Source organism: Aspergillus neoniger (assembly GCF_003184625.1).
Source record: "Aspergillus neoniger CBS 115656 unplaced genomic scaffold BO87scaffold_50, whole genome shotgun sequence".
Lineage (NCBI taxonomy): Eukaryota > Fungi > Ascomycota > Eurotiomycetes > Eurotiales > Aspergillaceae > Aspergillus > Aspergillus neoniger.
This window is the reverse complement of record NW_020291178.1, coordinates 92,092-112,310: the sequence shown is the minus strand read 5'-3', so window position 1 is coordinate 112,310 and position 20,219 is coordinate 92,092. Positions and strand designations below refer to the sequence as shown.

The 20,219-nt window shown below is 46.9% G+C and overlaps 7 protein-coding genes across 7 annotated transcripts; 4 read left to right on the top strand and 3 right to left on the bottom strand.

Moving 5' to 3' along the window:
* Positions 1-757: 757 nt before the first annotated feature.
* On the top strand, positions 758-3,506 carry BO87DRAFT_430647 (beta-mannosidase; the record flags this gene model as incomplete). The annotated part of the gene is made up of 5 exons (XM_025627552.1): positions 758-891; positions 956-1,909; positions 1,956-2,386; positions 2,439-2,674; positions 2,727-3,506. The coding sequence occupies 5 exons, from the start codon at positions 758-760 to the stop codon at positions 3,504-3,506; spliced, it is 2,535 nt and encodes an 844-aa protein (XP_025474839.1).
* Positions 3,507-3,863: 357 nt separating this feature from the next.
* Positions 3,864-7,081, bottom strand: BO87DRAFT_319967 (DEAD/DEAH box helicase; the record flags this gene model as incomplete). The annotated part of the gene is made up of 10 exons (XM_025619874.1): positions 3,864-3,953; positions 4,005-4,155; positions 4,213-4,398; positions 4,450-5,290; positions 5,345-5,526; positions 5,585-5,618; positions 5,671-5,891; positions 5,948-6,052; positions 6,104-6,735; positions 6,782-7,081. The coding sequence occupies 10 exons, from the start codon at positions 7,079-7,081 to the stop codon at positions 3,864-3,866; spliced, it is 2,742 nt and encodes a 913-aa protein (XP_025474838.1).
* A 331-nt stretch (positions 7,082-7,412) lies between these two features.
* On the top strand, positions 7,413-9,756 carry BO87DRAFT_430645 (uncharacterized protein; the record flags this gene model as incomplete). Its single annotated transcript, XM_025627551.1, has 7 exons — positions 7,413-7,673; positions 7,729-7,996; positions 8,051-8,425; positions 8,480-9,061; positions 9,122-9,233; positions 9,298-9,555; positions 9,648-9,756. 7 exons carry the CDS (start codon positions 7,413-7,415, stop codon positions 9,754-9,756), a joined length of 1,965 nt encoding a protein of 654 aa, XP_025474837.1.
* Positions 9,757-12,086: 2,330 nt separating this feature from the next.
* Positions 12,087-13,130, bottom strand: BO87DRAFT_410609 (ubiquitin carboxyl-terminal hydrolase). Its single transcript, XM_025626348.1, has 2 exons — positions 13,041-13,130; positions 12,087-12,978 (listed from the first exon to the last, which is right to left on the bottom strand). Exons 1-2 carry the CDS (start codon positions 13,066-13,068, stop codon positions 12,281-12,283), a joined length of 726 nt encoding a protein of 241 aa, XP_025474836.1. The 5' UTR covers positions 13,069-13,130; the 3' UTR covers positions 12,087-12,280.
* A 653-nt stretch (positions 13,131-13,783) lies between these two features.
* BO87DRAFT_380690 (uncharacterized protein) lies at positions 13,784-14,749 on the top strand. The gene is made up of 4 exons (XM_025624350.1): positions 13,784-14,002; positions 14,074-14,343; positions 14,427-14,504; positions 14,556-14,749. Exons 1-4 carry the CDS (start codon positions 13,791-13,793, stop codon positions 14,719-14,721), a joined length of 726 nt encoding a protein of 241 aa, XP_025474835.1. The 5' UTR covers positions 13,784-13,790; the 3' UTR covers positions 14,722-14,749.
* A 598-nt stretch (positions 14,750-15,347) lies between these two features.
* On the bottom strand, positions 15,348-18,460 carry BO87DRAFT_419739 (glycoside hydrolase family 71 protein; the record flags this gene model as incomplete). The annotated part of the gene is made up of 3 exons (XM_025626961.1): positions 15,348-17,576; positions 17,607-18,055; positions 18,294-18,460. The coding sequence occupies 3 exons, from the start codon at positions 18,458-18,460 to the stop codon at positions 15,367-15,369; spliced, it is 2,826 nt and encodes a 941-aa protein (XP_025474834.1). The 3' UTR covers positions 15,348-15,366.
* A 600-nt stretch (positions 18,461-19,060) lies between these two features.
* BO87DRAFT_448769 (uncharacterized protein) lies at positions 19,061-20,021 on the top strand (the record flags this gene model as incomplete). Its single annotated transcript, XM_025628309.1, has 2 exons — positions 19,061-19,076; positions 19,264-20,021. 2 exons carry the CDS (start codon positions 19,061-19,063, stop codon positions 20,019-20,021), a joined length of 774 nt encoding a protein of 257 aa, XP_025474833.1.
* Positions 20,022-20,219: the final 198 nt, after the last annotated feature.

The following is a 20,219-nucleotide window of genomic DNA, read 5'->3' as shown; positions in this document are numbered from 1 at the left end:
TTGCCGTCTGATGGGTCGCTTAGGAAGGTGGGCGCCCGGACCGTCTTGAAGGCCGCAACCAAGCGGGCAAAGAAAGGGTAAGTGGACATTGGGGAGTTGGTGACGGGCGATCGTTTTATCTGGAGATCTTGAGAGCTGTCAGGTACTATCTTCGGACGATAAAGAACGACTCTCACCGGAGGACGATTCCAAAATAGTGTGCGGAGCACCCGCCGTGCCATAATGGGTAAGGTCGGAGCGAGATGTCTCACAGTAGACACAGCGCGGTTTCGGATAGACAGTGGTTTGGAGAGTATGATTGTGTTAGTCACAGAGGGATTCCTAGTTAGTGCAAATGTAAATGTTTTGTGTACCGAGGCTAATGATAGCAGGAGATGATAGCAAGCTTCATTGTGTGGCCTTTACACGACAATGAGAGAACGAGAGAATAGTATAGACTGTGGGAGATTTGATGGTTGATGGAGAGGAAGCGATGCCCAATTGGGAAAGGCCCCGTGCTCCGTCAGGGGATCGCCCAAAAAGGAAATGGCAGCACGTGGAGGCGGGGACTTCTCCGCATAGCTTCCCCAGGCACCCACTCTGTAAAGCCTCACCCTGGACCCTGGATGCAACTATATCCATACCTATTGCTGTGTAGTATGTTTCAAAGGCTATGGGGTTTCTTATTTATTGAGCTCTGACTGTCCGGCTTGAAATTGGGTTGAAGCAGCAATCAATTGCCGGTTCCTGTATCAATTTCCCCCTCCAAGACCCCACCATGGCAGTATTCGCGCAATACACTCTGTCAACAGGGTGGTATTTCAAAGATAGGGATGACCTTGCTTCAGACGCATGGATGCCAGTTCCTGTCGTTCCGTCTGTCGTTCACCAGGACCTACAGGCGAATGGAAAGTGCGTACTATTACGGAATCTTTCGCGGCAAACGTCGCTAACGTACAGACTGGATATTGCTCAGGCTGGAGAACCCATACGTGGGGTTCAATGAACTAGACGCACGATGGGTCAACGACAAGTCATGGACATACCGCAAGATACTGCAAAGGCCAACTGTCCTTGCAGGATCGAGGATTGTCCTGGCATTCGATGGCCTTGATACATTTGCCAAAGTCAAACTTGATAACAATGTTATCCTAGAAAGCAATAACATGTTTCAGGCCTATCGAGTAGACGTCACCGAGGCTCTGGATTGCGGAGATGAGCACGTTCTGGAGATTGAATTTGATTGTGCGATGCTGCGTGCCCAGGAACTTCGGAGACAGGACCCGAAACACAACTGGGCCTCTTTCAACGGGGATCCCGCGAGGATGAGCGTCAGAAAGGCTCAATACCATTGGGGCTGGGATTGGGGCCCGGTCCTCATGACGGCAGGTATCTGGAGAGCAGTGAGATTGGAAGTTTATTCCACACGGTTGGCAGATCTCTGGGCGGAGATCAATCTGGACCCCACTCACAAGGGTGCTTCTATTTCAGCATTTGCAGAGCTTGACTTTGTTGATCTTGAACCCCCATACAAGGTCAACTTCACGATCACTCTACATGGCAAGCAAATTGCTCAAGCAGAAGCCACACCCCAAGACGGGAGGGCAAAGGTAGAGTTCAACATAGATCAGCCTCGCCTTTGGTGGCCACACGGATATGGTGATTCCACTCTTTACGAAATTTCAGCTTCATTGGAGACCGATCAACTTGAACTCCATAGAGTTACCAAGAAGATTGGAATTAGGACAGCAGAAGTCGTGCAGCGGCCTGACAAGCACGGAAAATCATTCTTCTTCCGAATCAACGGCGTGGATATATTCTGTGGCGGGTCATGCTGGATTCCTGCAGACAACCTACTTCCCAACATTACTCCGGAGAGATATCGAAAATGGATCGAGCTGATGGTTGCCGGCCGCCAAGCCATGATTAGGTCTGTTACCTTGCTCAAATGTAGAATTGGGACTAACAACTTCCAGGGTCTGGGGTGGTGGTTGCTACGAAGATGACAGTTTCTACGAGGCTTGTGATGAGCTTGGTGTTTTAGTGTGGCAGGACTTTATGTTTGGATGTGGAAATTACCCAACTTGGCCCGAACTATTGAAATCCATCGAACAAGAGGCGGCTTACAACGTCCGCCGCCTGCGCCATCATCCATCCATTGTGGTCTATGTCGGTAACAACGAAGATTACCAAGTCCAGGAACAAGCCGGTCTCGAATATAACTACGAAGATAAAAACGCGGAAAACTGGCTAAAGACAGACTTTCCCGCCCGATACATCTACGAAAAGTTGCTGCCATCAGTGGTTGAGCGCCTTTCACCGACCACGTTTTACCATCCAGGTAGCCCTTGGGGTGATGGGAAAGTAACATCAGACCCCACAGTGGGCGATATGCACCAATGGAATGGTCTGCTACATTCTCTCACACTCTAATCTATACAAAAAACTGACGGTTGTAGTTTGGCATGGCACGCAGGAAAAGTATCAGATCTTCGATACGCTAGGTGGCAGATTCAATAGCGAATTCGGCATGGAGGCTTTCCCGCACATGTCAACGATCGAATACTTCGTCGAGAACGAAAAAGACAAATACCCGCAGTCGCATGTTCTTGACTTCCATAACAAGGCCGACGGACACGAACGTCGCATCGCTACTTACCTCGTCGAGAACCTGCGAACTGCTACTGAACTCGAAGTATGTGCCTACTTGCCCAGATTAACCAGCCTTGCTAACACATCCAACATAGACCTACATCTATCTCACCCAGGTTGTCCAAGCCGAAACAATGATGTTCGGATACCGTGGGTGGCGTCGCCAATGGGGAGACGAAAGACACTGTGGCGGTGCACTACTCTGGCAGCTGAATGATTGCTGGCCGACTATCTCTTGGGCCATTGTAGACTACTTCCTGCGGCCCAAGCCCGCCTACTACGCTGTAGCCCGCGTATTGAACCCAGTCGCCGTAGGTGTACGACGAGAACACCACGACTGGAGCATCACACACGCGCAACCCCCAAAGACAAGCAAGTATGAGCTATGGGTAGTCAGCTCCTTACAGAAGGCCATATCCGGAAAGGTGGAGCTCAGATTCCTCTCCGTGGACACTGGACGAGAGATACGGGAGCGGATCGTGCGAGAAAACGTCGACATAGTGCCCAATGGCACTACAAACCTTATCACCGACGGGATCATCGACCACACCATTGATACAGAACCTCACGTCCTCGCTGCTCGACTGTGGGTGGATGATAAAATTGTTGCGCGAGACGTGGATTGGCCTCAGCCTTTCAAGTATCTTGATTTTGCGAATCGTGGACTTGAGGTAAAGAGGGTTTCTGAAGCTGCTGATCAGCAGGTGTTCCAGATCAGCACTGAGAGGCCGGTCAAATGTTTGGTATTCGAGGAACGTGACGGTGTCAAATTCAGCGATAGCGCGATGGATATTGTTCCTGGTGATGTTCAGACAGTCACGGTCACGGGGCTGCGGGTGGATGAGAAGTTGAAGTACAAATTCCTTGGCCAGTGATTCTACAACTGACACTATCTAGCGATGCATTTGATTCTGATAGTACTGCAGCAAAATTTCTCTTTTTCTCTAATTACACTCTAGTAGATCAAGTACAATTGTATTTGCTTGAGCACTCAGGCAGATATACCTAGTCATTTCAACCTATTAGCTCTTCGTCAATATCTCCAAGTACAACAACCGAATATCGATCCAAAACGCAGTCTATACAACAGAATCTTAGGTTATATCCACGTCCATTTGTAGTCCGAGACATTCGTGAAGGAAATAGTTCAACCAGATTAGTTCGTCTAATCAACAAAATAAGGAGACACATGAAATATGTGATAACATCGACAGACAGTACTTCTCATAAATTCATACATCATCACCAGCTACCTCATGAGAACTCCCCTCAAAGCCGCCCATAGCAACGTCGAGCTTCAAGTCTTGGCGAGACACTACACTCTTGAGGGGAGTTAGTACTATATTTTTCCAAACTTATAGAAAGGCGAATACCTCTTCGACGGTATCTTTCATAATATACCGAGTAATCACCACCGGTCGCTTTTGTCCGAGACGAACAACGCGCCCGATTGCCTGCTGCTCGACCATTGGATTCCACGATGGTTCCATGATATGCGCCCGTGTGGCAATGGAGAGATTGAGTCTGCTTAAATATCAACTATCTTGCACGTAAAGACAGTCTAGGAAGAGGAATAGATACCCAACCGCACCGGTGCCAATAGTCATCAGGAGTATATTCACGTGACTGCTCGTTTTGAAGCTATGGAAGGCCTGCTGACGTTGCGAAAACGACATGGAACCGTCTACTCGGGCAAAGGTAATGTCGTGCTGGCGTAGCAGCTCTGCCATGATGTCGAGGCTCTTGGTCCAGGCTGAAAACACTATTCTAAAAAGGAGGTTAGCGTAGCTACACAGATGGATAGAGACTTAGGTATACCCTTTTTCTTGCGGAATATGGCCAAGGATAGCCTTCAAAATGGCACGATGTTTGGTTGAGAACGTCCCTTCGAGAGTTTGCGGAGATAAGTACTCCGGGGTCAGAGATTCCCTAAATAGATTAGGAGTGTGCAATAGCTCCGAGGTAGGACTTTCTATTTTTGCCAGGTCCAGCATATTATTGCTTTGGAGGGACATTCTGCAAGGTTCGCCGACCGAATTAGAGGATTCAGGAGAAAATTTAGAGTCTGAGAACATGTATGAGCCAAGAGCCAGAGTTTCACTGTCAATACCAGTAGACTGAGATCCATGGTTCTCTTGCAGAAAATTCAAGTACTCTTCAGAAGTAAGGAGAGCGGTAGGGGAGGCTCGGATGTCCTTCTTTCTGTAAAGCCCATTGTTGCAGAATATTCGCAGCTGCAGAACTGTTTGGAACGCACCCACGGAGCCCCCTTTGCTGACTGAGATATCAATGAGTCGATTGTGATAGTCCAGTATGTTATTGTATGCTTCCCTTTCTTCGGGAGCCAAGTCCAACTCCAGATTGTTGATCGTTGGTTTCACAGGCATTCCAAGGCTCATTGATCGACGAAGGCATATAAAGCCAAGCAATAAACGGAGGTTTTCAAAGCGATCGCTGCCTATATTGTAGGTTTGATTGATGATGTGCTTCCGGAAAACCTCTCGGTCTTCAAGTAGTGGGACACGAAGGAAAGACACCAGGGCACCAAGATCATCGAGATCGTTCTGTATTGGGGTCCCAGTGAGACACCAGCGTCTGTCTGCTGAGATATTACATGCCGCTTCATGGACCCGCGTGGACCGTGATTTTATGTGGTGTGCTAGACATTGTTTGTTATCAAGGATCATTACGCTGTTAGTAATTATGATCGTACCTTCATCCAAAACGATGCGAAAGAAGGTTGTTTGGAATATTGGACTTTCCTTCTCAGTAAACTCCGTACTGATAGTTCCGTATGTTGTCAACACAATATCGTAGTCCTCGAAGGTGGGAAAGTGGACTTGGCGCGAGGCACCGTGGTATTTGCAGGGTTCAAAAGTTCCCGGCTTAAACTTACTTGTTAAAATTAGAACTATACTCAATGAAGCTCATTGGGGATCTGTGGAAAACCTACTCGCGGATCTCACCGAGCCATTGTTCCATCAAGGCTTGGATAGTAAGAACGAGCGTCATGAATTGTGTGTCAGTGTCGCATCTCACCTTCATTTGGGACAACAACCAGTGTGGCTTTTACTACTCTTGTGCAGGCTGACCGATGGGTACTAATATTTTCGCTGCATTCCCTGGCGTGATGAAGGGTGCTAGCAATGGTGGACAATGTTGTCACTGTTTTCCCGAGGCCCATCGTATCCGCAAGGATGCCACCCAAAGGGCCAACTGATGCTTCAAGAAAGAGGTTGCCTGTAATTGTGTGACAATGACTGAAGGAGGTCACATCAAATGAGTGTATAGAGCATGCTTCTAATTGGCTACTTACTATTGTTCGCCGTTCCTGTCATTGTAGACTTTCCAGAGTGATAAAGAAGATGTTGCTCGACCTGTTTCTCGACGTATCATGAAGTCAACAGCCTGTTTCTGGTGACTGCAATTTATGTAAGTAACATACAGAGAGATATACATTTTCAATTCGTACTTAAATAGCGAAATAACCAAATACTCATCGGGCTGGACTTGCTGAATGTAGTTGTGCTCCTGTAGATTATCCAGCAGATATTGCAAGGTTTTCTTGGAAATATTGACAGGAGCAGGTGCTGTTCTGTTTATAGAAAAGGGCCCGTCATTATTCACCTCGGAGGCTTCGTTATCGAGTTCTTCATCTAACATATCCGTGACGGGAAACCGATGGGGATTCTCATATTGAACATCGTAAGGAAAACTAGGATCTTGAAGAAATAAAGCTTGGGATGATAAGTAATCACCGACCAATAAAGCATCTTTCCGCGCCCCGAAAATAACGATATCGACATTCATTTCCCAGGCGCTGAGTGACTCCGAAAGTGCCATAGAATCCCATTCTGAGTGAGAGAGACAAATTTCCAGTCTAATTCTCTCGATTCTGAATAATTTCCTCAGGGTGTTGGAGACTCCTAGGTTGATGAGACCTACCACATCCTCTGCAAATGGGGAACATATCACACAGTTCTCAGATCCCAGGATCACTTCAAGGCAATGAATTCTATCCTGGTTGGCATCAACTGTATTCGAGGATAAAGAGCTGCAAGCCGTTGGAGGGCCTCTAAGGAACTGTGCAGCAATGTTGCAAATCTTATCCGGTCAGCAACGGAACGAACAGGAAGGAAAAGAAACATACAGAACCGAAGCAGACTTCTAGATCTTCTGCATCTGCCATGGTGTTTTCTGCCTGCTGTGCAAGGTTTGGAAGGGGGTAGAATCCAGTGTCGCCATGATCATGCGACGACAGCTGCGAAGACTGTTCATTTGTGAAAACATTGTTCGACTGCTGCCCATTATAGTGGCCCTCCTCTCCTGGATAACATTTTTCAAGTTCATTTCGTTCCTGTCTTTTTTTGCGGGGCGCGGAAGAGCACAGCCCATCGCAGAGGCTGGGCCTTATCCGCTTGATGCCGCGAGTCATTTGATCTTCCGCCATCCCTTGCCCTTGGTGTAGAGAACAGCACAAAAGGCCTAAAGAGCGATATGGAAATGGGATTTCACTTGTGAATATATATTCCGCACTTGTAGATGCAGCGTCCTGTCAGCGTCTGTTTTCGGGGAAACGATCCAGCAAGGCGCAGTTCCCATGAGATCCCTGTCATTGTCTGACCGCAGAGTTTTCCAATGGTCCCAACATTGTGCTACTACACTGCCACCTTGCTGCCCAATTGCCCCAGGGAATTTTCCACGTTATAACAGTCATCTTGGGATAAAAGGTAGAGGAAATAGTGCGTTAATCTAAGCAACCAACAGCAAGAACTGAAGTCATGGAGACAGAAACATCAGCCTGCTTCCAGCAGGCCCTGAACTCATTCAAGACTCAGTCAGGGCCCGGCCTGGTGGCAGAATTTGAGATGACATCTTTGACGGATCTTAAAAGCTCCATCGCCAAAATTCAAACGAAGCAAGCGACAGAAAGAAGGATGCAGAATATGCGACGCATTTCCAGCTTCATTGGTATAATGGAGAGATACGGTGAAGTTATAGAGGTATTTTTGAATACGACTAATATTCTCGCATTTGTTTGGGTATCTATCACTTAATTAGTCTACACAAAGTTACCTAGCTTACATGGTCGAACAGGGGCCGATGAAGTTTCTGCTCCAGGTACTGTTCAATTCTAACCACCAAGCCTTCATGATTGCTGAAATGTTGCAGGTTGCTAGCTCTGTATCTGAAGCATTCAACGAACTCTTAGAGACTTACAAGATTATTGGAGAAGGCCTAGAGCTTCTCGAACGCTGTATTGGCCTGATTGATGGAAAGACCCTTGTCCAACGCGCCGTAGAGTCTATGTTTCACGATATTTTTGCGTTTCATGAAATAGCGCTTGCTTATTTCAGGAAGCCGAGTGAGTAATCAATATCTAATGGCGAGCAAAGTACTAATTCTCGATTGTATCAAGTGTGGAAGCAGGTCTTTCAAGCTACTTGGTCTACATATAAAGCGAGGTTTGGACCAGTTGTGGAGAGCTTCAAGCGCCATAAACAAGTCTTCGAAGACAGACTGACTTTCGTACAACTCGAGGACATCCGCTCAAAAGTGATCACAGCATCAGAAGAACTTGAAAAGCTGCGCAATAAGGAAAAGCTGGGTCAGCTAAGGGAGATCCAGAATTGGCTGAATAGCGCAGACGTCGCAAGCGACCAGCATGCTTTTACGAGTGCTCGAATAGGTAAAACACAAACCGGAAGTTGGATTTTGCATCATCAACAATACTGTTCGTGGAAAAAAGGATCAACGCAGCCGTTGCTCTGGGTGAATGGCATCCCAGGAGCGGGTAATATTCGGATCTTAACATTAAGTCGAGCTCTACTGATACCCTCTACTACAGGGAAGACTATCCTAGCCTCGACTATCATTGAATACTGCCTAAATAGTCACGAATCTACGATTTGGTTCTATTTCAGGAATGGCGATGCACAAAGAAACTCCTTCCTTTGCTTTGCGGCTAGTCTCATCTCACAGACACTCGCGAGAGATACTGATCTGCTACCATACGTCTACGAAGAGATGTGTCGCAAAGGTAAGCAATCATTCTCATCGGAGAAATTAGCCAAAGAGTTACTAGATGTAATGATCAAGAATACCGGTTATACTTGTATCATCCTCGATGGGGTTGATGAATGCGGCAAAGTTGAAAGGAAGAAGATCCTCGAATGGATCCTCCAGATAATTGATCATCAGCGGAATCCCCAAAGTTCAGACTCCATAATCTGTGCTATTGTTTCACAAAAGGATAGCATCACCTCCAAGGCTTTGCGTCATATCCCAAGCCTGGAAATTACTTCGAAGGATACACGTGACGATATTTTTGCGTATGTGTCATCTCGATGCTCCGATATTCAGAACAAATTCCAGCTAGATGATGAAGACACAAAAGCAATAGTAGAGCTTGTCATGGGAAAGGCGGGGGGTAAGTTCCGGTGAGGCTTTGTGAGCTATTAGGTCTTATCCTGACAATAGTGATAATCAGGGATGTTTCTTCTCGCAAAACTTGCAATGAACAACCTATACTGTCAAGTGTCAGCAAGCTCTCTGTTTAACGAACTGAAAACCAAGGACATACCAAGTCAGCTTGATCAGGCGTGAGTTCCATCTTACCATTTCGGTAGACAACGGTTAAGGCTGAGACTTTGGGTCTCGATATAGATACGATCGAATTCTGAACAATATTCTCGAAGACCACGGTTCCCGCTCTTATGCGATTCAGCTACTTGGGTGGCTGGTATGCGCAAAGCGTCAACTTAAGTGGCGGGAGATACAGGGTGCGGTATCAGTCGACCTCGAAGCCGAAGATGTTGATCTCCGAAATCGTCAATGGATACTTGACTCTAAAGATCTATGTGATTCGCTCGTCGAAATGAGGACTGATGGGTCTCTTGAGCTTGTTCATGGAACCGCAAAGCTGTATGTCCCTTATCTTTAAGCTGGAGGGCTTTTGGCCATGCGCTTGATATCCTTCACGGGCATTATCTCTAGTCTAACATTACCTGCTACAGCTTCCTTATCCGCACAAACCTCATCGATATCAGACATGTGGAGTTAAGTATGGCTTCACTTTGTGTGGGCTACCTGGCACTACCAGGCTTTGATATGTCGCTCTCATAAGAGTCTACTGAAGACCTCATAAGTACTGGATATTATGCATTTCTGGACTACGCAGTCTGCTTTTGGTCATTGCATCTCCAGGAGGGTCTCAAGTGCACCATCGACAGGAAGCATGCTGTGAAATTAATCGATGTTATTTCGAAAATTCTTAGACTCACACTACCGGCCCCTGCAGAAGGAAGTTTACATTCCCTCTTCTGCACACGAGCTGGTTCGGCGAATTGAGGAACACAAACTTTGGTCTGCTTCTGAGAAATTTCTGGATGCTTTTGTCTCTACGCAGAATCAGATAAACTGTTTCACTCAGGAAGCAGCCTCTAATGATTGTCTCGATATACCTGATGTTATTTCTCGCATCAGGGAAACTGTTGAGAGGGCTGCTGTCTCAGAGAGGTTGGAAAGGAGGCAGTTCGACTTCAAAGAACTGTACTATTTCTATGGCGAACGCCTCTATAAATGTCCTAGGATGAGTTGTGAGTTCTTTCACAAGGGCTTTCAGAACCCTCAGGATAGAAAATGTCATATGAACAGGCATGACAGACCTTTTGCATGCTCCTTTCCCCAATGTTACAGAGCTACTATACGGTTCGTCTCAAGGGGACACCTTGAACAGCACATTGCAGAAACCCACGAGAGACAAGAAAGAGAATTACCCGCTTTCCCTCTTAAGCGAATGCCGCTGGTTCTACTGTGCGGTATCTGCCAAGGAAGCTTTCAAGAGACAAGAGCATACCGCATGCATCATTGCCCTCGCTCGTCTCCCATGCGACCAGACAAGTGTTCATTGACCAGTGGGACTTCATCGCCTGGCTTAGAAGCTACTTCAAGCGAGCCTCATCCGTTAGATTTTTCTCAGCAAAAGTTCCATCTGATTCGAACTGATCAGGTAAAGAAGCTGTCTCACCTCAACGATGAGCAGGAAGAACATCATACGAGGCTCGTGCGTAACCTCTGGGAGTTTCTGAACACCCGAGAGACTCAGAGCCAAGAGTATCAAACAGCGTACGCTAATCTAGAACATCCATCGCAAGTTCTAATGAAGGATCTTGAAATACCCAGACACGATAATAAAGCGAAATTGCAGGAGCCGAAAAAAGCGCCCAACCTCTACCTGCCGTTACCGGCCCCTGGGTTGCTAATGGAGCCCATTACTACGGGTTATTATCCATTCCTTCAGAACCCGCTTGCTGCGATCCCAAAAACGTATTCTGAAGATCCTCGGGATGCGGCGTCGCACTCCTTCCGGAAGGGAGGGCGCAAATAGCTGATTTTCACCCAGTATTTGGCTATGACCCAGAGGGAAAGTTATGAACCTAAACGAGCGGACAGCAGACGGCAGGAACAAAAAAAGGTAGCAGCACATTTCTGCGGAAAGTGAGCGACTAGCGAGAAATGTTTGATGGACGGTCAGTACAATAGTGGACCGGAGAATTCGGGGCTATGATTTTCTCAGAGCTTGGTTTAATAAGACATTGGTTAGTTACTAAATCCGTGTTCGAACTACAGATACTAGGTAGACGCCATGATTGTTTGTGTGTGTGTGTGTGTGTGTGTGTGTGTGCGTGTGCAACTTCCGCTAGATGCTGGCTTATACTGCCCAGACTGTCGAATATGTTCTCAAAGCGTTTTCGGGCTCTCGGCAACCCATTCAGAGATTCCTCGGACAAAACGGGAAAGGGAGATCTCGCTGTTTTACTGAAACATAGGGTTGCTGTGGCAAGATAGTATTGACACAAGGTGGTGCCCGTCATGTTACAGATAAACGTGGACTGACGGGGGCTTGTAATCTTTTTTGAGACACTAAAGCAGAACAAATGACAATTATGACTACGAAAAAAGCTTTGAGTGCCGCTTCTTGAGACGCTTTTCCATTTTGAATTTTTTATTTAATTTTTTTAGAATAAAACAAAAGATGATAAAAGAAAGAGGAACACCTTTCAGACCTCCTCGACACCCACCAAGTCCGACCGACCGAAGTCAAGACATCATGACAAGGTAAAGATCATCACCACTCCCTGGACCATCGCACCGACACCCGAAACAAGTCTATCTGACGACAGATCGTAACAGAGCGTGCAAATGCGAAGTCGAATCGGAAGTAAAAAACGGCTTCACTTTAGGGCATCGAGGACATAGCAGTCATCAGCAAGGGTGGAGATTCTGTGGCTCTTTAGAAGAGCTCAGAGGTGGGACGTCTACTCTAAAGTGATTCTTTGAACTGTAGGCAAAAATGTGGTTAGCAGATGATTCTTCAGTGGGAACATCCCAATGTAGGGGGGAGGGAAACTAACGTAGAGTCGCTTGATTTTCAAAATCTTTGGGGGGGAAGCCGCATTTTATACCTTGCCGGTGGGTCCTCGCTTGCGCTAGCTGACTTTGCTGGTGGAGCCGGCGACAGCCGAGGTGAGCATTAGTCATCATCTAGAGCAGCGGCGGGACTTCACCACCAATAGGAATGCAGATTACAGTCATCGCCGTAGTAGTACTCCGTACACATTATATCAATTGAGCATTGAGCATGGCTCTAGGCCTTATGAGCCAAAGCAATGCAACTGAAAAGCAGACTTCCTCCTTCATCCGCATTTAAATTGATAATCCTCTTTATACCCATATCAAGCGCCCGTGGACTAAGAACATCCTCACCCTCAGCAAGATCTCCCCTCTCCAGAGGCCCCTTCCTCGACCCCTCCAGCTCCCAGAGCTTCCCGCCACTCTTGACGAAACTAACAAAATGCCCACCATGACGATCATTCATTAGATCTGCATCGGTATCACCAGCCTGCTCGACTGACTTGTGAGCCACTTCAAACGCCTCACTGTTGTACAGCATCTCAGCGCGTTTGTCCATATCCAGCGGTATAGCTTGCTTGCGTATCTCCGCGAGATCGGAATCAGGCTTGATAAAGTCAACAGCCGGACCGTTTATCACGCTGTGGAGCAGGCCGATTGGGCCACATGCGTTGCCTATGGTTTGCTTGAACCAGATGACGGGCTCATCAGGGCGGCCGGAGCCAGGATAGGGTTCTTCTTTGTTAGCGTCTTCGGCCTTGCGGTTTTGGTCCCAGGCTGGTGTAAGTGGGATGATCACCAACAAGGCTAGGACAGGTCGGGGAATGTGTGTGAGTTGCGAGGGGTCGTCTAGGGTGTATACGTCGTAGAATTGTAGCTCCGGCGATAAGCCTAGCTTTGCTGCTAGTTGGTTCATTACGTCGGGGTTGTTCTCTGTTATTTGGGCGAGGGTTCTAGTTAAAGATATGTGGGTTACGAAGGGTTGGATTTCTTACCTAGCATTCTCCATTTTTTCCTTTCCATTTTGGAGGATTCGGCTGATAGAAAGGACGAAGTATTTGAAAATGGTTGATGTTGAAGTCGAAACGGAGAGCTTAAGGTGTGTGAAGCTGTTGAGTGAGACTCACCCAATGCCCGGGCGCTAGCTGAAGTCACATGAGTCGTGGTCAGACTCAAATGTCAACTGTAGGTCTCCCGTTGACAGCTTTCGGGGAGAACATGGTGTAGAGCTTGTAGGAGCCAGTTCGGAGATATAGCATACGACAACTTACGAGAGGGACGAGAAATGGGTAATATCGCCCTCTCTTCATCCCATTCTTCTGGTCACTACTATGCCTCGTGAAAGCCAAGCAAGGCAGCCAGATTGTCAGTTACGGCCTTCTGATCTCGGATTGCACTGTTCATGACAGACATTGAGGAGCAGGGAAAATAGTGGCGTTGCTATCTTGAAGACTTGGTGATAATTTCCTGTTTTGATATATATTTGTTGTTGTTAATGAGTATTATGTCCACATCTATGTTCTCAAACCAGCGATGCATGATAATATGTAACTTATATTAGAAGCAGCTAAATTTATGACTGCACCAAAACCAGTTATTCATTATCTCATTATGAATGACCATAAAGAGAATACAACGTTTCCCTGATCGAAAATAACAAGGCCACACCACGTGACGTTGTTGGTCGTTACGGATTTCTCCCTGTTCTCAGAGTTCCCACTATTACCGCCTTGATAGCGACAACCATGGCTTCCAGTACTTATAGTCACAAACCACTATTTGATACTCGACTAGACTTTGAATTCGAGGCCTGGAAAGTCGGCAGAAAACTCTCAAGCAAGATTCGGAAGCAGGAAGACCCACAAGGTGGCTTTACGTATGAGCGACATGAGGTTTATGAAGCTACAAGAGTTGATCTACCTTCCAATACGCCCGATGTCATAAAGGTCAAAAACCAGTATGTTTACACTGTTGATTGAAATAAAGATAGGGCCACAAGGAAGGAACAAATTGGACTAACATCAATAGAATCACGGTTTGGAGTAACCTTAGGTATTTTGAGCCTAGTGATAGTGTTTACCGCGAAATATATAATCTATCGCAATTAGAAGACTGCAGGAGGATACCTAAGCTTCTTGGGCACGCTATCGAAAGACAAGACTCTAGCGATGAATTACCAGGCGGGTATATTGCATATATTGTGATGCAGAAGGTTCCTGGGGAGAACTTACATGGCTTCGACACACTTCCAAGAGAGGAACACAACCGTATTCGGATTGCCTTCATTGAAGCGTTATGGTATGTATTTGCTATACATTACGGGACAGGAGACTCTGAGGTGGAACCATGTCCGAATTAGAGCCCTGCTAACGAACCTACAGGGAACTGCAGTCCCGCCATTTCACTCATTGGGATCCACGAAGAGAAAATATTATATGGGAGCCCCAAAGTAGACATTGGTACGCGAGCCCCCTTAGTTTATTATACGGATTCCTGATGACTTGCTACAGTTTTATTGTGGAACTTGAAGATGCCGAGCAACATACCGATCGAACAAAAGATGATGTGTGTCTAGACGCAATGGAACAATTGGAGTACTGGGGTCTACTTGAAGGACAATATGAGGGTGTGTTGTTCTTTGAGAAGGATAAACTATTGGAGGACTTGAAATTCTGACTATACAGTGAGTAATCGGTCAGTGTTAGAACCGCTTAATTACTTGCGGTCTTCATCTCGCTCAGACATTCTCAAGTAACACATATAGTATAACGTGTGATGATATAGTGAATAACCTATCATATAAAAGGTTCAGTATACTCAGCGCACGACCATATCTGGTGTATCAACATGAGGAGACTAGATCTGCCTATCATCAGATGTTGGGCTGATCTCAATGCCGAAAGCTTTGGGAGGGAGGCACCGCCCCATTCACAATTTTAGTATATCTCTTGAATGATGCACTTGAATGTGAATAGAGTGATGTTGTTAGAAATCCGGAACTTATCCCTCATCACACTACAAAGCGAAGGATTACATTCTGCCGGGTCATATCTATAAGAGCAAACTTTGATCAGTTCTGCATTTGTGCGGAAGAAGTAGCAAATACCACCTTGTTAGCCATTATTTTGGCGGGAATACTTACTATTTGGCACATCTTGCAGGTAGTTATCCGAAGAATGAAGGATAAGAAGTTAGAATGCTAACTGCGGATCTCATAGTAAAGTTTCTGATGGCGAGTCTGCTTGGCACAAAGCATAGGAGGATGACTATGTAGAAATTGTTTCAAGTAAGTTCAAGTCTGACTCGGCTACCGGTTTAGTGCTATAGAAAGGATCTCCTATTCAAAGATTTGCGAGCTGCGGCCATAGTTCCGTATTCCTCTGCAGAGCGCTGCCCAACCAGAAGGAGAATTGTCAAAATCGTGGCGACACGATTGTCAGGATCCTCCACAATCTCATAGATACTATCAGCCACAATAACAGTGTCTTCAACTACTGTCACAACTCGGGACACATCCAGGAATATATCACTGATAGCGTCTGCCTCGCCAACAAAAGGAATAGCCAGGAAGATGGCGCTGATGATATCCTCAATCATTTCCTTTTTCTTCCAGGCTTCTTCTGCCTTCCCAATTGCCACGACTTCTTGCATGGAACTGACTGCCTGAAGGAGAAGCTCCACCGCAAATGAGATACTCTGTATGATGTCGTCCGTGAAACCGGGCCAAGATCCCAGCAAGATCTGCAGCTGTACCGCGAGGATGTTGGCCTGCAGGTTGTCCAGATTTGGTAGGGCTTTCTCGACCACTACCCGGGGATCGGTGATGTTGACATAGTCGGCCTTCTTGGGTATGTTGTTATATGTGACGACAGAGTCATGGCACGAAGGGGCCAGGATACTCTCTCCATCGCAGAGATAGGAGTCCTTCTCGGTACCGTACTTGAACCAGTCGGGCTGGATGCTGTAGTCCTCTAGTAGCATTTCCTCGAATTCCGTGGAGTTCTTGACCTCATAGTATACGCTGAAAACTCCAGTAGCGCTGTAGTTGGGACAGCTTGTCGCGGACTCGTTCTTGCCCTTCCATTCGATGACGCAGTCAAAGTAAGACAAGCCCGGTCCGGCAGGTGCCCATTCCATGACACTAGCGAGAGTGGAGGTGATATTACTCTCGACGTATTCCTTGTAGTACTTCAGGGTCTTGCTGTAGTTGTTGTCGGCCATAATCTCCGTATAGTTTGCCACCAATTCGTCGATCAAATTGCACAACACGGTCAACATATAGTAGGGAATGCACTCATCCTGCATATAAGCACTTTGGATGTCCAGGTCCTCAAGCGTAGATATAGTCAGGCTATAATTACACGGCGAGATCACTTCGCACCAGGACCGTGTGTCATCGTCCGTACAGGATAATTCGTCACTATATGAGTAAGCATCGCCAAGTTCGCACTGGTCATAGCACCTGTCACGCCCGCAGGCAAAGTCGCATAGACCATAGTCGTCATCGCCAGAGATCAGATGGGCTGTGGCACTGCTGTTGACCACGGAAAACAGGTCGAGCGTCCCAGTCTCGGTGCCATTGCAAGCATGGATGGGACAAAAGCCGTGTGCGCAACCAAAAGCACAAAGATTAACGAAGTCGCCAGTGCCCTCACCGGCGGTGCATGCTTTCGCAGCGAAGTCGGACACTGTAGGAACCGTAAGAGTTACTTCGACCGTCCCGCACGCAGTACTCGGACAGTAACCATGATTGCAGTCAAACGAGCACAGGCCACTGTAGCTAGCATCTTCGCCAGAGATCGGATAGCCTTCGACCCCGGTCTCTTCCGGTACAGTTGGTGGCGGGCCGAGTTTGGAACAAACACAAGCAATGATTGGACAGTAGCCCCAAGAACAGGCCGCGGAGCAGAGCCCGAGAAAATTGCCAGCACCCCAACCCTCGATACATGTCTCATTGGAAAGGGATGTGGCTGGAGTTACACTGATCGTGCTGGAGGACATACTGCTCCCAACCCAGGCATTCCAATTTTCGATATCAGAAGCAGCAGCGCAACCGGACGAGATTGTTTGCCCGTCTATACTGGCAATTGTAACTCCATCGCGACTAATTGTAATGACCACCGCACCGGAATGACCAGAGAATGACACGCTGCCATGATAAACCCCAACATCACCGCTGGGGGTTGCGGTCCATGAGGCCCCAAGGTCAGTGCCACCAACGGACACCGTGATATCGGCCTGAGATCCGAGAAGAGCCGAGTAGAAGATTTTGTCTTGCACAATCTCATAAGGCCAGTACTCAACCTGGAGCTCACTGACTATATCACCAGTGGTTCCTCCATCAGAGGAGCAGGCTCCAGCTTTATTCAGGCGATACCAGCCAGTCACACCTTCTTGGGTGATGGTAGACATGTTGTTTTTATATGTTTCAATCACATAGGGAAGGAAATCGCGCCACCCATCATGTGGCATGTCGAGGACATAGTTGTAAGGCGCCAGTCCGTTATCAAAGGCAGTGTATGTCTTGTTGGCTAGAGGATCATCTGATGATTATATCGGACCGATATAATGAGATTCGCCAAAATCATTCCATGAAATGATCTCAATGAATTCCGGCGCGACAAACAACGCCTGGTTCCACCGATCGAACCACATGTCGTCTCCTCGCCAGAGCCAATTCTTGTCATAACCCGGCAGGTTAGTGAAAAACCACGGCGAGACAGGCATCATATAGGGCTTGGCCTGGAGGTAGTTTATATAGGAGGCATCGGTGTATGTATCCATATCCGCAGGACCATCTGGCCAGGCAGCCCAACTAAACAGCCCATCAGCGACACCATCAGCTTGCTCCATTGCTTCCATGGCTCCAAGTGATGACCAGTCTGGTATGAAGAAACAACCTGTTTCTGACTTGATATCCACCCAGTCTTCTGCGTTGGCAGGGCCTTCGAACGTAGAGACGAAAGGTTTATCATTGTAATAAAAGTACGCATTTGGGGAGTTATAAGTGCTGATAGAGTCGATCACATCGGCTTTATCCCAAGCGCCGTTTCCAGCATAATCAAATGAAAAGAAGAGGTAAAAGCCGACATTTTCAGCAGCGAGGAAAGCATTTGCCACGGAAGCAGTATTTTACATCCTGATCCGCAGCGATATTGAGTGCAAAAGCATCGATCTTTGCCTCAATGGCAAGGGCCATTTCAGACTCCCAGTCATCGACAGTATAGCCTTCCGTGTTAGACACCTACTAAGATATCAGCATCTTGCTCTCAAAAATGCGACCGGACTTGCAGAGGGAGACAGTATGTACCATGAAATGAGCAAAGACCGCTCTCGCATGAACTTGAGAGAGTAAAAAAAGGAAGAGAACGACGACAGGCCCCATCAGAGGGAATGGAAAATGAAAATGTTGCATGTTAAAGAATGACTGCTCCCCCAAGGCCACGAGGTAACGCTATATCAAAGGGTAATCAGAGGACAAGAAAAGTGCGGTAGTCCATAGAAGAGACAAAAGAAGGAATGAACAGAAAGACACAAACTTGAGCATATGAAGTGTTCTGGCGCTCTTATTATATGTTATATTGCCATCTAGTCACGACAACAAATTTGGACGACCATAAAAGCGTGAATTAAGATAGCACAATGTGCGGGATTTTTCATACGGTACAAATGCATGGACTTGCTCGGTGAACGTAGCATTGGCTAATTGACGAATTCTTCTCAGACGGTTCTAATTAGCTAGCACTTGAAAAACTGGCTACACTAGACTTCAACTCGTGCCTCCTGGGAACCAATAATGTTGATTCTGCGATTTCCTAGCTCGATGTCGACGCTAGCAATTAGCGTGGCAGCCGGGCTCTGTCGTCTTCCTCCCCCGAAGATGCTTTTTCCTAAGTAGGCCATATTCCGATACTACTGTTATCCTTTCAAAGACCAAGGAGAAAACCTCGATAATTGACGAAGGCTGATATCGGGGCAGCAATGCTGGTGTTCTGGCCAAGGCTGTGCAATAAGAATGCCACATTCGCCGGGTACGAAATCCCTCGAACGGAGCAGTCGTCTTTCTCTCTCGTTTCTTCCGATTACTCCTCAGTCGAACCAGGCATTTGTCATTGATTTCTAAGGCGAGAAGCATAAACAACATTCTTTCTCTTCTTATTACATTTCTCCAACATAAAGATCTTTCATGTGTTTTTGTGCGCCGTTTTTTTTGGGCAGCCCTTGGAAAAGCCTCCGACCAGGCCATACTCTTCGAGTTCTTGTACTACTACTACGCATATCAAATTGAAGCAGGCGTATTTTCGGAGTCAGATAGATACATTGCACATAAATGTGATCCCACAACCGGCACCATCTGCACCTTCAACCAGTTTCTCGACTCTGTCACTCCGAATGGTCGCTCGCCCAAGGTGATAGAGGCTGGAGACACAACCTCACCCGCCATCAAAGGCGCTGATGAAACATTTTCTGGCATGGTATGGGATTACGAGTATGACCCTGATCACTTGTGGAAAGGTGGAGTGAAATTGAATCACATGGCTGTGACGGCGAGGGTGACCAACCGTATTCAAGAGGCGCGCGGGATTCAAACAGTCGACTCCAACCTCTTATCCAAGGCAAAGGAAGCCCTCGAGGTTGTTCAACCAAAGCGCTGGAAGGAAAACTTTGAGAAAGTAGCCCCCGACTTTCAGCTCAAATACAAGGGCGTGACTCTGTATGAGACGGAGACTACGGTGGATGGCACTAAAGTCAAAGTCATTGATTGGGTCAAGACAGCTGAAGTCCAGGCATCGAAAAGTTCTTCCAAGTCCAAGATTCTTCTAAAACGGTATCAAGACTGGGTGAAGGGTAATAAGGGCTATAAGTACCGGCAACATCAGCATATGGCGCGGAACATCGCCGATTTTCGTAATGTTCTGGATGCAGAACCGAGTTGTCGCGCGGAAGTTCACGACTACGTTAGAAGTACTCCCTGAAAAAGTATTACTGTCACCTAGGGGAATATCTTTTGCAAGAGTCGCTCGTGGGCATTGGAGTGAAAATGTGTAATAGCAATTGCTCTGCCGAGCCCGTTTTTGGTCTCCTTTTTGTTTCACATCATCTCATATTGTATTCCCCATACATTATTACCAATATTACTAGACTTTTCACCTTCTGGCGGCGCACTCGCCCCA

What these genes read in the sequence shown, in the direction of transcription:
- BO87DRAFT_410609 (XM_025626348.1), bottom strand. Translation starts at nt 13,068, where the DNA reads ATGGAAAGGAAAAAATGGAGAATGCTAG. An exon ending in GAAAAAATGGAGAATGCTAG is followed by an intron (nt 12,979 to 13,040) that starts GTAAGAAATCCA and finishes CCCAAATAACAG; the next exon opens with AGAACAACCCCGACGTAATG.
- BO87DRAFT_380690 (XM_025624350.1), top strand. Translation starts at nt 13,791, where the DNA reads ATGGCTTCCAGTACTTATAGTCACAAACCACTATTTGATACTCGACTA. An exon ending in GCCTTCATTGAAGCGTTATG is followed by an intron (nt 14,344 to 14,426) that starts GTATGTATTTGC and finishes ACGAACCTACAG; the next exon opens with GGAACTGCAGTCCCGCCATT. An exon ending in GAGCCCCAAAGTAGACATTG is followed by an intron (nt 14,505 to 14,555) that starts GTACGCGAGCCC and finishes GACTTGCTACAG; the next exon opens with TTTTATTGTGGAACTTGAAG.